This window comes from Sceloporus occidentalis, unplaced genomic scaffold (assembly GCF_023333645.1).
Source record: "Sceloporus occidentalis isolate IW3139 unplaced genomic scaffold, rSceOcc1.0.p SCAF_1, whole genome shotgun sequence".
Taxonomy (NCBI): Eukaryota; Metazoa; Chordata; class Lepidosauria; order Squamata; family Phrynosomatidae; genus Sceloporus; species Sceloporus occidentalis.
The window spans coordinates 293,562,210-293,577,065 of NW_028316981.1; the positions used below are offsets into that span (position 1 = coordinate 293,562,210).

Consider the following 14,856-nt stretch of genomic DNA (forward strand, 5'->3'; position numbering starts at 1 on the left):
ATATTTTAAAAATATTTTTTATTATAACATTACCTTAAAACATGACTTTGTCATTTACACTTTATTTGGTTCATGCATTTTCAATAATCACATAATTCCATATCTTGCTTTAAGTAAGTTCTATAATTTGCACATTATTCCAAACTTATATTCATTCTCATCAGTAACTGAAGCTGTTAAAAGCCTAAGTTAAATACATTTTGATCTTTCACCAATGCTTATACCTTTTTTCTGCCATCTTTTAAATATTTCTCAATCCTTAATTTTCATCTGTACTCTCTACCCTATCCTTATCTTTCCTTTAACTAGAGAAAGAGTCTATGGCCCTGGACAGACGGACCTATAGGGCGCCCTCATCACATGCTAGGGGTTGGTCAAGGGTGCACTACCCATACATGCTTCGCCCCTAGCCCTGTAGACACAGGCACCACCATTTTGACATGATGGCCACTTAGCATCTGCACGTTGCGCCCCCTTGTGACACTGCAAGTGCACCATTGGCTTTTTGCCGCTTTTTGCAGGTTCTTTTTGCCGTGCGAGGAAGCCGCGCGGTTTGCCCGCTGTGGCTTCCTTGCACAGCAAAACAAGGCGCCGGCAGACCGTCCTTTTTGGGTGGGCTGTACCCCACCTATATTTCCTTACTCTGTGTGTTCTCCAAACTCTTTACCTAATGTTTTTGTCTATTTTATTTTCAGCTCTTTCCCTTCAGATCTCTCAGAATTTCTTCATTTTGACTATTTCAGATTCTCTTTTTGCTTCTTTCTTGCCTTTGTATTTTTCAAGTAAAATCCAATCTTTTTCTAAGCTATCTATTATATTTCTGTTGATTCTTCTAGATAATCTGTCCAGTTCTTTCATATCTCGAAGTTTGATAACCTAATCATCAGTAAATTTCCATTGCTGTGCATATAATTACCTTGCTGCCATAATCATATACAGTATGACTCTCCAATGATGTCTTTCTATTTCCTCTAAGACATCTAATACATCTGTCATATTCAGAAGAATGCGTTCTGGCTTTAATGGTATTGTAATATCTAATATTGTAGACGTTGCCTGTCATATCTTCTTCCCTTTTTTTAGCTAATTGGCAATGCTACCGCATATGAAAGTATGTTTTGGTATTTTGTTGACACTTCCAACAAAATGCGTTATCATTTTTTGATAATTTTTCAGGGATCATATGCCATTTTTTAAGAATAATTTTCTAATAATTCTCTTTCATAGTTTGACATAACGTAAATTTATATGTTCTTTTCCAAGATTTCTTTCATATTTCTAAATCTAACTCACAGTTTATATATTGGCTCCACTTTATCATAGGACTTTATCACACGTAGGGAAAATTGGGAGTTTAAATGGGCGTTATCCAGTAATAGTCACATGATCATGGTAAAGATTTTCACATGCATTGCTCTTAAAGATGACTTATCCCAGGAATAGCCAAGGTACAATCAGCAACAAATCATTCATGGGGAAATCCCATGAATTATTTGTTGCTGGTTATTCCCTGGTTATTCACTGGATAAGTCGTTTTTAATCACGATGGTGTGTGAAAATCTTTACCGCAATCATGTGACTATCGTGCATAATGCCCGTTTAAACCCCCAATTTTCCCTGCGTGATAAAGGCCATAGATTCTTTAATTGCTTCTTGTTCTAGTTCACATGTGAGTAGTACTTTATAAAACTTTGCTGTGCATTTATGTTTGTTTTCTATAATTTTTTCATCAAGTTTATTGTTTTTAACCTTCAGATCCTTCTAATTTTAAGTCCATGTTTTTCTGACAACTGCTTATGTAGGAACCACTGAATATCTGTTCCCTCTTTTTAAATTCTTTTCTTGACTTTATTCTAAATTTATTTTGAGAGTTCTTCACCATACATTTTTTTCAAAAATTAATGTATGTACAAAAATATGGGCATGTGCCAGGAAGGCAGCAGTGGTGGTTCCAAGAAAAATAGGTCAGAAATGTGGTTCTGATCCAGATTTCAAGTATGGACATCAACAAGATCTCAGTGCAGAGTCGGTGTGGTATAAACAGGGGTGCATTAGGCCAAAAAACTTAGGTTGCACCCAGATTTTTTTTATGCTGTTGATGATCTCCTGGTGTCACTGTTAGTGGGTAGAAAAAATGCATAGAGTTGTGCTATTGGTTAATATCTGTAATATTAAATGAAAAACTAGTGTGTGAGATCCATATTTATTTAGCTATGTGAGAAAAGGGAAAGTGGAAGAGCATGCTATTGAGCTGTTCCCTATTTCTAAAAATGAAGCTCCATGTCAGTGTTTATTATGCAACATGTTGTTCACAGTGCAACCGGGTGACAGCAATTGTGGGTTTTTTCATAAATTGCTTTGGCTGAGAGCACAGGGATATGTTTTGTGCCAAAAAAGATGGCTCATCTGGTTATTTTTTTTTTCCATTTCCCTTTGGTATGATCTTTTCTATTTTAGGCTAAAGTAGAAACAGATCCAGTTTTAGACTTTTTTACACCAGAAGCAAAAATTCAGTTACTTTCACATAAACAGTAGAAAACACTCTTCTTTTCAATATGGGTGAGAACTTTCATTTTGAAAATTGTCCTAGTGATTGGAGACAGGGAAGCAAGGCTGGCTCCAGACATTTTACAGCCTAAAACAAAGGACAAAATGGATGTCCCGTTTTATTTCCATTGGAAAAAGCCAGCAGCACACTCTGTAACATTTTGCAGATGAAAACCAGGACACTAGTGGCCAAACAACATCAGAGTGTGGTCAAGGTGGCAGTCATTATTAATTAGGAAGACCAGACAAATTAGGGTAGGCTGCAGCATTTTGCTTTTGCCTGAGCCTATTGGCAAGGACAAGATTCTGCCATTTTCTCTCCCTGCAGTGAGTTGATGGAGTGCAAACTGCTTTTGCTCTTTGACTCAGTTTGCAGCCATTAAAGTAAGCCAAGGACAAAAGAGGAAAGTGAGACTAGGAGAGGAAAACTGGGATATTTTAAAATCAGTGTTAAAAGTGGGACAACAGAGAGCTAATCATGACTGTTCTTTCTAATTTGGAACAGTCAGAGGGTATGCAGCAGAAGTGATAATTCAATCTTACTTTAATACCAGTAGTGGGAAAGCATCATCTGTTATATGTGTATGTGTCACATGGCACACAGACCTGATTTCCAACACCTGAGTTTTTCTTTCCACCTGCCAGCACCTTCTCTCTGTAGCAGCCCCCAAACTTTGCCATTTGATAGGGCCAGGAAAATACTTTACTCTGAAATCTACTGTTTGAATTGGACTGCTTCAAGGCTTGGCAGCTCTAATAAGAGCCCTGCTGGCAGTACTTCTCTCAAGTAACTTCCTATCAAAATGGAAGAGATTACTAAAATGTCTGTGTTTTTCTTACAAAACACTATCTCACAGGCATCTGACTGACCACTGAATGAACAGAATGCTGGACAAGATAATGCTTAGATTTGTTCTAAAATGCGTCTTATTCTATAATCCTTCCATCTTCTCTTCTTCCACTTCTTCGTCTTCATCTTGGATTTGGTCCAACATGACTCTCTTCCTCATACATTAGTATAATTGTTGAAAAGGTTGAAATGATTGTTGGAGAGGGACAATTAATTGATCAATAAAAGCTAAAATGTCTATCACACATACCTATTGCCTCTCCATTAACAAAGTGGTTTTATTGCATTTGAGATGCTACCATTAGAACCACCCAGTATTTCTTTCAGGATTTACATTTTTTTAAAAACTTTTTAACACAGTGCCAGAGTTATGCTTATACGATTTAAGTTTTAAAAAATAGGAAAAGAAATAAACAAAAAATAAAGGAAATCAGGCTGCTTGGGAATAGCGAGTAAGAAGAGGGACAGGGGAAGAGGCCATTGTGATACCATGTGACTGCCATTATTGGAACTGCCGCAACAGCTACATTTCACATATATTTCCCCATTAATGAAAACTGATTCCCTCACACACTTGGGAGACACAGCAGCTACGGGTCAGAGGTGACATCAAGTGATAAGTACAGTCAGACCTCCTTATCCATGGATTCTGTATCCACTGATTCAATCATCCATGGCTTGAAAATATTTTAAAAAATATACAAATTCCAAAAAGCAAATCTTGATTTTGCCATTTTATATAAGGGACACCATTTTATTATGCCATTGTATTTAATGTGACCTGAACATTCACAGATTTTGGTATCCACATAGGATACTGGAACCAATCCCCAGTGGATACCAAGGGTCCATTGTATTTTTGAAGGTGTTGTTTTATGACTATAGGGAGATATAGACGGGGATAAAGGAGCACCGAGACGCCACCCCTTTCTGCTCCATACTGAAACCACAACAACCCAATGGCACAGCCTCATGAGCCCTAAAAAGAACCAGCTCCCATCGGGTTCTTTTTAGGGTGCACGCCGGGCACCATTGGCACCCTCACGTGCAACAATGACATCCACATGGCACCACACAGTTTGGATGTGGCGCTGCAAGTACGTCACCATGGTGAGCCCCATATGGATGGACTCGAGCCATTATGGTGCAGTATAGCTCGGGAGCAGACACTCTGCTCTCCCAAGCCCTAAAATTGGCCCCAAGCCAGCACTTTGCATCAGTCTTTCTTCTTCGTGGTCTCTGCGAATCACACAAATGGGTTTATTCTGCGCCTGCGCAGCAATCCCTGGAAACCTCTGGAATCTCCAGGCAGAAAGCAATGTATCTTTCTGCAACTTTTTGGCGGTAGCCCCGCCCACCCATATATAAGGCCCCTGGTGGCTCGCTCCTCTTCAGTTCCTTCATTCCGCCGCGCTAAGCAGCTCGAGGAACTTCGCTAGCATTTCGCTTGCTCTTACATTGGAATCTCTTTGTCCATTCGTTTGGACTCTCCTTCGGCTTGACCACTTCTCTGACCTAACGGACTTCTCTTGCCATGGCCTCCTTTAGGAGGAGCACAAAGTGCGGGGTTAAAATCCCCATGGCCAACGGCAGTGTCCACCGGACCCTGAAGCGGGGCCAGACATTGAAGGCTGCGCTGTACGAAAAAGCTCTAAGCCAGCCTGGCAGTTCTGGAGCCTCTGGAGAGACAGGTGATACCACCTCTAAGTCCTCAAAAGAAAAAGGGACAAGTGCTCCGACCGCAACAAGCAGCGGGCTTGCTCATCCTCGCCGCCGCCAAAACCCGGTGTAAAGGGTCTCCGAGCACGGTCTCAGTGCCTCCGCTATAGTCGAGGCCAGTACCTGCTCCGTCTCCTGACATCGGGTCAATCAAGACCACGACGCCGACGCCAAAACCTGGCATAAAGGGCCTCCGAGCACGGTCTCAGTGCCTCCGCCATACTCAAGGCCAGGACCTGCTCCGTCTCCTGACATGGGGTTGATCGAGACCCGGCTTAAAGGGCCTCTGAGCACGGTCTCAGTGCCTCTGCCATAGTCGAGGCCAGTACCTGCTCCGTCTCATGACATTGGGTCAATCAAGACCCCTACGCCGATGCCAAAATCCGGCGTAAAGGGCCTCCGACCATGGTCTCAGTGTCTCTGCCAGGATCGAGGCCAGTACCTGCTCCGTCTTCTGACATTACGTCAATTAAGACCCCGACGCCACCTGTGCCGGCATCTTCCCGGATAGTGCTCTTGGAGCCCAGGGTCCTCCTTGCGAGCCACCTTTCTGTACTGGCGGACAGCCTGCAGATAGTCAGCATGGATTCTGAATCGGAGGGAGAACCCTCAGACTCCGATGCGCCTCTATCCCCACAGAGGTCAAGATCAAAGCCACACTCTCCCTCTCAGGACAAATGGCACATACATTCTCCTTCACGGAAGGGCAGGGGCGCCCTTGGTACAGAGGCTGATGAGGCTTTGGCCTATGAACGACCGACACGGTCGAGCCAGATCAGGACCCACTCGAGTCGTTCCCAGACCTTGTCTATGACCAGCCCACGGGACAGTACCTACTCCCAGTGGCACCTTCCCATCTGCGTCGTAGCATTCGTGGCCCCACACGGACGCGCCTTGTCCGGGAATGCTGCCAGCAGACACTTGACAGTAGCCGATAACAGAGCCTTAGCACAGTGGAAGTGAAAGTAAAGCAGACCTTGCAAGGAATCAGTCTGAGAGCAGTCCGAGAAAACAAGCCGAGTTCAGAATTCCAGAAGTCCAAACGTTCCGAGAGTCAAGCCGAAGTCAGGATACCGAGAAACAACGTTGGTCAAACAGTCCAAGGTCAAACAGCCAAGAGATAACGAAGTCCGGTCCAAGGTCAAGGTAACAAAGAATCCAGATACTAGGAGCTAGTGCTAGCAGCAATCACGCCGAGAGATCATGCAATAAACTCTAGCAACCAGCATTAGTCTCTCTCCCACTTAAGTAAGGGAAACTCTCCCTCGTGCCACCTGAGGCTGGTTGGCTAATTGCCTCTCGGCAATCCTCTGTGATCTGCGTCTGCAAGAACTCTCGGCTCTTCTCTCTTTGAAAGAAGGCACCTGCCGGCAAGCTTCGTCTCCAGACTCACCACTAGGCTGTGGTACCGAAGGAAGCCTCTCTTTGGCACTAGGACCTGGTTGAACCTCCTCCTCTGGGGCTGGAGGATCACAGCTGGGACCTGGCAGGGCAGGAACAGCACCTGGCGTTGCCTCAATCAGCCCTTGCTCTGGAGGAGGCTCATCCTCCGAGAGCTGATCTTGGCTGGCTTGACATGCCTCCCCGCTCAGGCCATGGATGTCACCTAGGGGCCCAACGACTTTGACAGAGATGACCCTCCTAAGATCACCTCTCTCGGACAGAGGATCATAGTTCGTTCCTGAGGGCCCGACACTGCCATCGCCCACCGACGATGTCAGGGCCTTTGCTGACAGGGTCATACGGATGGCTGCCGCCCTCAAGTTAGAGGTGGCCCATCCTGATGATGACGCCCTCGAACCAGTAGAAAAGACTATCCACGGATCGACAACTTCTACCGGGTCACTCCGTCCACTCCGTCCTGGCTCTCCAACCACCCTCAGCTGAATTCTGCTATAGGGGAAGGAGCCCAGGCTACTTTCGCTCCTAGGACGTCTCTTCGCCAGTAGAAAGACAGCAAGAAGCTGGATGGACTGGCTAAAAAAAAAAAAAAATCTTTTTCTTTTTTGCCTCAGCTGCTCTTGACTTAAAGATAGCCAACTATGCAGCCTGTATGGGGCCTATATACAGTTTCTGGTCGAGGGGATGGGCCCTACCATCGCTGATCTCCCAGATTGTAGGAGACGCATGATGGTCGCTCTGCGAAACGAGATCCATCTGATAGCAGGCCAACAGATCATTTCTGTCAAGCACACCACGGACTGTGCATCCAAGTGCTATATGGTCCATAGCCCTTCGCCATTACGCGTGGCTCCGGGCCTCTGAACTCAATCCCCAGGCAAAGGCGGCAATTGAAGATATGCCCTTTGACAACTCGGGCCTCTTCAGTTAAGACACGTCAAAATTACTCTGGCCGACACCCCTGGTACCCTGGCTCCCAGCAGGGAGAGGTTCTAATGTGCTCCTGCACACCTCTTCGCCTCCTTCTCTGATAGGCTAAAACCCTTTTATGACACCTGGGCTTCTATCACCACTGACCCCTGGTCACTTAGCATTATCCGTAGGGGTTATGCCCTAGAGCTTTGTGAGCTCCCACCAAACGGAGCATTCATCTCAACTGTCCCCTCGGACACCCTTCTCGACGGAGTGCGCACTCTTTTAGTTAAGGGCGCTACTAAACCTGTTCCCCTTTGGAGGGTTCAACGGTATTTTTTCTCCAGGTACTTCACTGTACCGAAGAGAAACTCGGGCCTCCGGCCCATAATGAACCTTCAGCCCTTGAATGCCTTTATTCTGTGCAAGAAGTTCAGGATGGTAAATCTTGCCTCGATTTTACCACTCCTACAGGAAGATTCCTGGTTTGTGACACTGGATTTAAAGGACGCCTATTTTTACATTTCAGTATTGGAGGACCACCGGAGATTCTTCCCCTTGCTGTTGCCATAAAGGCTTTCCAGTACGAGGCCCTTCCCTTCGGCCTCTCTAAAGCTCCACAGGTCTTCACCAAGGGCATGGCGCCCGTGGTGGCCTACCTGCGCAAACAAGGGGATCACAGTCTTCCCGTACCTGGACAACTGACTCTTCAGGGCGTCCTCCAAAGAGACTCTCCTCGAGGACCTCCATTTGCCCTCTTGCTCCTTCTTGCCCTGGGCCTGCAGGTCAACTTTGACAAGTCTAACCTGCTCCCTACCAAGCTCATCGACTTCACAATCAAGACGTTCCTTCCAAGGTGCTCACTACCCCACGGACCGTACAGAGATCCTTACACTAGTGGCTCCGACATGACACTGTCTGCATAGGGATGCCATTCCTGCCTCCACAACTGGTCCTCTCCTTGACCACGGACGCCTCCCTGCAAGGTTGGGGTGCCCACACTCTGACCTTGCTATAAGGGACAAGTGGTCGTCCGCAGAGGCCGCTCTCCACATCAACATCTTGGAGATCCTGGCCGTGAAATAGTCACTCAGAGCTTTTCGGATGGTTCTTCTGATAAGGTCGTGCTTCTGCTCACAGACAACACCACCGTCGTACACTACCTCAACAAACAAGGAGGTACGAGATCAGAGACGGTACTAGCTGTCACCATCCTCATTTGGGAAGGTGCATACAGCACGGGATGCTGTTGCAGTGCATTCACCTGCCGGCGATCAAAACAACCTTGCAGACTAACTGAGCACGTCGTCCTCCATTTGCCACATATGGAGGCTACAGCCGGATGTGGTGAACCAACTTTTCGCCCACTGGGTAACCCCTCAGCTGGACCTGTTTGCTTCCCTGTCAAACGTTCACACACCGAGGTTCTGCTCTCCAACCGGAGAGCCGAGATCAGAAGGACACGCCTTCCAGCTCAAGTGGACTCAAGGCCTACTGTATGCCCCTCCTCCATTTCATCTGATCACAAGAGTGTTCTCGAAGATGTTGGCCGACCGGACGGACTCAATCTTAATAACTCTGTGGTGGCCCACACAACCTTGGTTCGCTCGCCCCTTTACTACGACGAGCCCAATAGTATCTCCGCTTGGAATACCGGCCCAACCTACTCTCGCTTCACGACGAGCAAGTCCACCATCCCGAGATGCAAGCTCTCCCATTGGTGGCATGGAGGATTCAGTACTGAGGGCTCTTCCACTCAGTGTACAACAAATATTAGGGCAGCGTAGAGACCATCTACCCAGACGGCCCATGCTTACAATGGAACAAATTCCTTGCCTTCCTACAGACCAAGGACGTTCCACAAACCCGTGTCTCCATCCCAGTGGTCCTGGACTTCTCATGACACTGACTGGAACAGGTTTCTCTTTAAGTTTTATAAAGTGTTACCTGTCTGCCATCTCCTCTCACTATTTGTTTAAGGACAAAGCCCCTTTGTTTAGAGACCCTCACATAGAAAGGTTCTTTAAAGGATTCAATAACCTGCATCCACCGGCTACGGTTCCTCCTCTGCAGTGGAGTCTAGACACCGTCCTGGCGCATCTGGTGTCTAAACCCTTTCAACCCTTAGCTACTACGGATCTGAGACTCCTGACTTGGAAGGCGGCTTTCCTAGTAGCCATCACATCAGCCTGCCGGGCTGGTGAACTGTGTGCCCTCAGGATCGATCAACCCTTTCTCCATTTCACAAGGACAGGGTTGTTCTCCGTACAGACATCCCCATTTTACCTAAAGTGTTGTCTGCCTTTCACATCAATTAGGACATTGTTTTGTCGACTCTGGCTCATAATCTGACCACAGACTCTGAACGTCAATTTCATGTCCTGGATGTCCGGAGGGCGCTGGCGTCCTACCTGGACAGAACATCTGCTTACAGGCGCTCGGAGAAACTCTTTGTTTGCTACTCCGAAGCCAAGAAAGGGCTGCCGGTTTCACCGCAGAGGTTCTTCAAATGGGTCGGCAACACCATCCGCCTCTGCTACGAACTGGCTGGGAAGCCCTTGCCACGTCGGGTTAGAGCCCATGCAACTAGGGCGGTAGCCTCATCCTCAGTGATTCCCCTTGAGGATGTGTACAAGGCTGCTGTCTGGTCCCAGCCTTTGACATTCATCAGACGTTAAGGCTAGACGCCAGGGCCAGACAAGACGCAGGCTTTGGGAGGGCAGTGTTACTTTCTGCCATTCACTGAACCTACTGCACTGTTAATAGATACAAGGTGCTGGGTTACGCTGTTTACTGATTGTTGATTTCATTATGTTTGACACTCCCTCCTCCACTGACTACAGCTCGCTAGTCTAAACCCATTTGTGTGATTCGCAGAGACCACGAAGAAGAAGAAGAGGTTGCTCACCTGTAACTGTGTTTCTTCGAGTGGTCATCTGCGAATTCACACAAACCCGCCCATCCATCCCCTCAGTGTCTGTTCATTTGACAACGCTTGTTGCCGCGCTGTTTGCGGCTCATTCGGAACTGAAGAGGAGCGGGCCACCAGGGGCCTTATATATGGGTGGGCGGGGCTACCGCCAAAACGTTGCAGAAAGATACATTGCTTTCTGCCTGGAGATTCCAGAAGTTTCCGAGGATTGCTGCGCAGGCGCAGAATAAACCCATTTGTGTGAATTCGCAGATGACCACTCGAAGAAACACAGTTACAGGTGAGCAACCTGTTCGTATCAAGCCTACAATTGTAGTTTAAAAGTCAGGTGTAATAATCTCTTACATCATGACTGCGACGCTATTGCCACAATTGTAACTCCCCTCTCAACCTACTTTACCAGGCATCAGCTGCATGGGGAGAAGGAGATCCATTCTGCTGATGACTGGCACATGGGTGAATGACATTTCCATCAGGTGGGGAGGGGGTCAGGCCTGAAGAGGTTGCTACTCAACTAAAGAAATAAAGTATAAAGTGCTGATACCTGATTCCAACCCTCATGCACTTTCTCTTCTACCAAACTATGGCCTGTTACAGACTGCCAAAATAAAGCTGCTCTGGGTCTCTTTGGAGGTATGCTGTTTAAATGATGCATGAGTCCTAAGAGTCCGGAGGTTGCGCCAAAGCCACACTCCATTCCTAAGCACTGGAGTGCAGCTTTGGTGCAGCTTCCGGATTCTTAGGATGCATGCATCATTTAAACAGCATACCTCCAAAGAGACCTGAAGCAGCTTTATTTTGGCAGTCTGTAACAGGCCTATAACTCTTTCCTGTGGAGCATATGGATCATAGCATGCTTCTGTAGAGCCCATCTCAGTTCCAAGGCTGTTTGTATCATTGATAACCAGCACTCACCATAAGGATATATCTACTAATGTTTAGCTAAAACCTGGATTTATTCTTTCATGGTCTCCAACTGAAGAATTAACCAGAGCCAACCCTTCTGACATCAGACCAGGTAATGAACTAGATCTCCAAATAGGGTTAGGCAAGAGTCCTACCAGAAGCCCTGAAGCACTGTGGATGAGCTTCCTACATTCCTATTCTAAATCTGCTCCAGCTTTTGTGTGACATTTCTTCAGATATTTGAAGACCAATATCATGTCTTCACTAAATCTTCTCTCCATGCTAAATATATCTAGCTCTTTCAGCAGGTCATCATAAGGCTTGCTTCTCATCCTAAGTCTTGTTCATAGAAACAAAAACAAACCAACCTAGGTTTACAGCCAATATTTTTTTTCCTATTCACAGAAAAAGAATTACGATGTACTTGCTTGCTTCCATACCAGTGTCCAAAGGATGAGGGCCAGCTCTACTGCATCCAGACTGGAGTAAGGAAACGAAAGAGGACAGCCACCCTCTGTGCTTTGGGAGCAATGAAATGTTCCAATATGAGGACTGAATTGTTGCATGCTGGGGAGTGTTTGCCTTAACTGAGTGATAAAGCCATGCATCTTTATAGAAGGATATTCAGATACAGACAAACCACATTTTCAACAGCCATTGGAAATAATCAGTAGATGGTAATATTTTGGTATCTGTGTACAATTGTTAAAATATATAACTTGTTCTATGTGTCCTAACAGTACTACAGCATTCATTAGCTACCATGTGTCTTGTAGTCCAAAGTAGTTTAGCTCTGGAGAGCTGTCTACTGCCTCTGTCTCTGTGACATCTGGTTCCCTCCACTTCCTAAGCCTGCCTTTACCTAGGTGGCACTCTGTGATACATTATTATCAACACTGCTCTCTGCTACCACTGTTTTTCGTATTGGCTCACGGCTCAAGTGAAGGCAAAGTTTCAAAGTACATTGACTTTTTCATGGTTCTTGCCTCCAGTAAGGTGCTTGTACAATACATGTTTGTATATTGGGGTATGCATGTAGTGAACCCTGGGAGTAACATGTCATCATCTGGTATAACTGTACCAGCATAGCACTGTGGTTTGTGTGTTGGACGATGACACAGGAGAACAGGGTTTGATTCCCAGCTTGGCCATGAAAATTCACTGGGTGACCTTGGGAAAGTCATATGCTCTCAGGAGATCCAGTGAATGATTTGTTGCTGGAGCATTCCTGGTCCTTCCTAGGATAAGTCCTCTTTAATCATGATGTGTGGGAAAATATTTTCTGTGATCGTGCAAATATCCTAGGAAAATGCTTTTTAAACCCCTGATTTCCCCCCATGTGATAAAGTCCTATGTTGTATGCATTTTCATGCAAGTTGTTAGGGAAAAACGTGTGGGAGGAAAGCAAAAGAAAATAACTTGTTGCCCACCGATAAATTAAAAAAAAATCTATGACTGCCCTGCACGTAAATGCCTGTGTCTACCCTTCCAAAACATTTTGCATAGCCAACTATCTGCCTGGCAAGTTCTTCTGGGCTGTTCTGCTTGTGTAAAGTACTGTGGTGTTTTCTATCAAAAGAAGGAAATGCAAATCAGACTTGTTGGGCCTTAAGGTTTTTCTGTAAGTCAAAGCTTGGCTACACTTTGATTAATGGATTTGCCAGTTTTCCTTCACTTTGAAAGGATTGTTTGTCAGGTAAACCACTGGGGAAATTCACTGTGCAAGGGAAAGAGGCAAAATGATAAATCCAAGATACTTACCTAATACTTTGCCAAGGGAAGAATACACCCATCAGTGCAGAACTAATGCTATAGCATTCACTGCCTATGATCTCTCTAGACAGAAAGTTTACAGCATGTAGAAATGCTTTAGGCCATACTGCATAGCTAGATGCTGCCTGTTACACAATGGCAAACAGTGAAAATACTTCTCTTAGGCATTGATGAAGAAAGAAGAACTTTATTCTTGAAATGTTGCTTCTAATCTGTAAAGTTGGGACAAATTTACAGAATGAGAATGCTGACAGTAATATCAGAGAATGCATGCTAATGCCAATGTCGCATGGGGAGGGCAAGGCAAGAGTTTGGAAAAATTTGTCTTTTGGTTTATAGTATATCTCCCAGAATCATCCATCCAGCATGAAATTCTAGATAAAAAAGTTACCATTTGCAAGTTCTGGACTTAGAACAGTCTCCCCCACCCTGGTCATTCTCTCGGCTTTCAGCTCCATTGTAATAACTTGAGCATTTGGAAAGTGTTATCAAGGAATGCAAACACAGCAAATATAAGAGTTCTAAGTATGAATAATTTGCAGAGTCTCATTCTCTGCAATACTAGAAATTTGGTGGCTAAAGGAATATTTCATTGGAGGATAGAATTTTTATTTGCAGGGCAATGACCTCAGTAGTTACAGCCCTGGTTCCAGTCCTTGATAAAATCTCTGCTTCTTAACTATTGAGAGTAGTGACTGTAGTTACAAGGAAGCCACATAGTTGCTCAAGGCAAATGCTTGGCTTTCTATGGTAGCATCAGGGGTGTGTTGTATTAACAAACACAGTGAATTAATAATAATATAATAATAATAAAATTTTATTTATATACCACTTTTCCATTGATCAAAGCAGTTTAACAGCATATATAACATACAATATAAATATTAAAACATGAATATATTAAAAAAAACCCATAAACAAATAACAAAACCATATCTCATGCCAGCTCAGCAGTGCTGTCAGGAGGGGAGGGAGAGCGTACAGAAGTCAGGAGTCAGGGGTATGCCTGCTCGAAAAAGTGTGTTTTCAGCCCCTTCTTAAATTGGTCTAAGGAGGTGGCTGAGCAGAGCTCGCCGGGGAGTGAGTTCCAGAGCTTGGGGGCCGAAATAGAAAAGGCCCTCCTGGTGGTGGTAGCCAATCTAGCCTACGGAACTCTTAGCATTTGCTTCCCGGCTGATCTGAGTGTGCGGGGCGGATTATATGGAGAGAGGTGGTCCTCCAAGTACCCTGGGCCCAAGCCATTTAGGGCTTTATAGGTAATAACCAACACCTTGTATTGCGCCCAGAAGCGAATGGGCAGCCAATGAAGGTCTTTTAAGACCGGTGTTATGTGACTGGTCCTAGATGTATTAGTGACCAGTCTAGTCGCCATATTCTACACCAATTGCAGCTTCTGGGTATGGTACAAGGGTTGCCCCATGTAGAGCGCATTGCAGAAATCCAAACGAGAGGTTACCAGAGCATGTACTACTGTTTCAAGGTCCCCCCGGCTCAGGTAGGGACGCAGCTGGCGTATCAGCCGAAGCTGATAACAGGTGCTCCTGACCGTCGCATCCACCTGTGAAGTAAGGTGGAGCGACGAATCAAGAAGCACCCCCAGACTGCGTACCGAGTCCTTCACAGGAAGCGTGATCCCATTCAGGACAGGTGGAAATACCGCCATCCCTGGGCCAGGAGAACCTATCACGAGCACTTCCGTTTTCTCTGGATTCAGGCTGAGTCTGTTTTCCCTCATCCAGCCCATTACCGACTCCAGACAGAAAACAAGAGGAGAGATGCCATCCTTGGTCACTGAATCAGTCGGAGACATAGAGAA

The 14,856-nt window shown here is 45.6% G+C and overlaps 1 protein-coding gene across 1 annotated transcript in view; it reads left to right on the forward strand.

The window, feature by feature from the left end:
- Positions 1–13,815, forward strand: part of LOC149324081 (complement component C6-like) — a 44,312-nt gene extending 30,497 nt beyond the window's left edge. The window contains exon 18 of the mRNA XM_089496134.1: positions 11,673–13,815. Coding sequence (XP_089352260.1) covers positions 11,673–11,854 — 182 coding nt within the window. The 3' untranslated portion in view covers positions 11,855–13,815. The remainder of the gene's footprint in view (positions 1–11,672) is intronic.
- Positions 13,816–14,856: the final 1,041 nt, after the last annotated feature.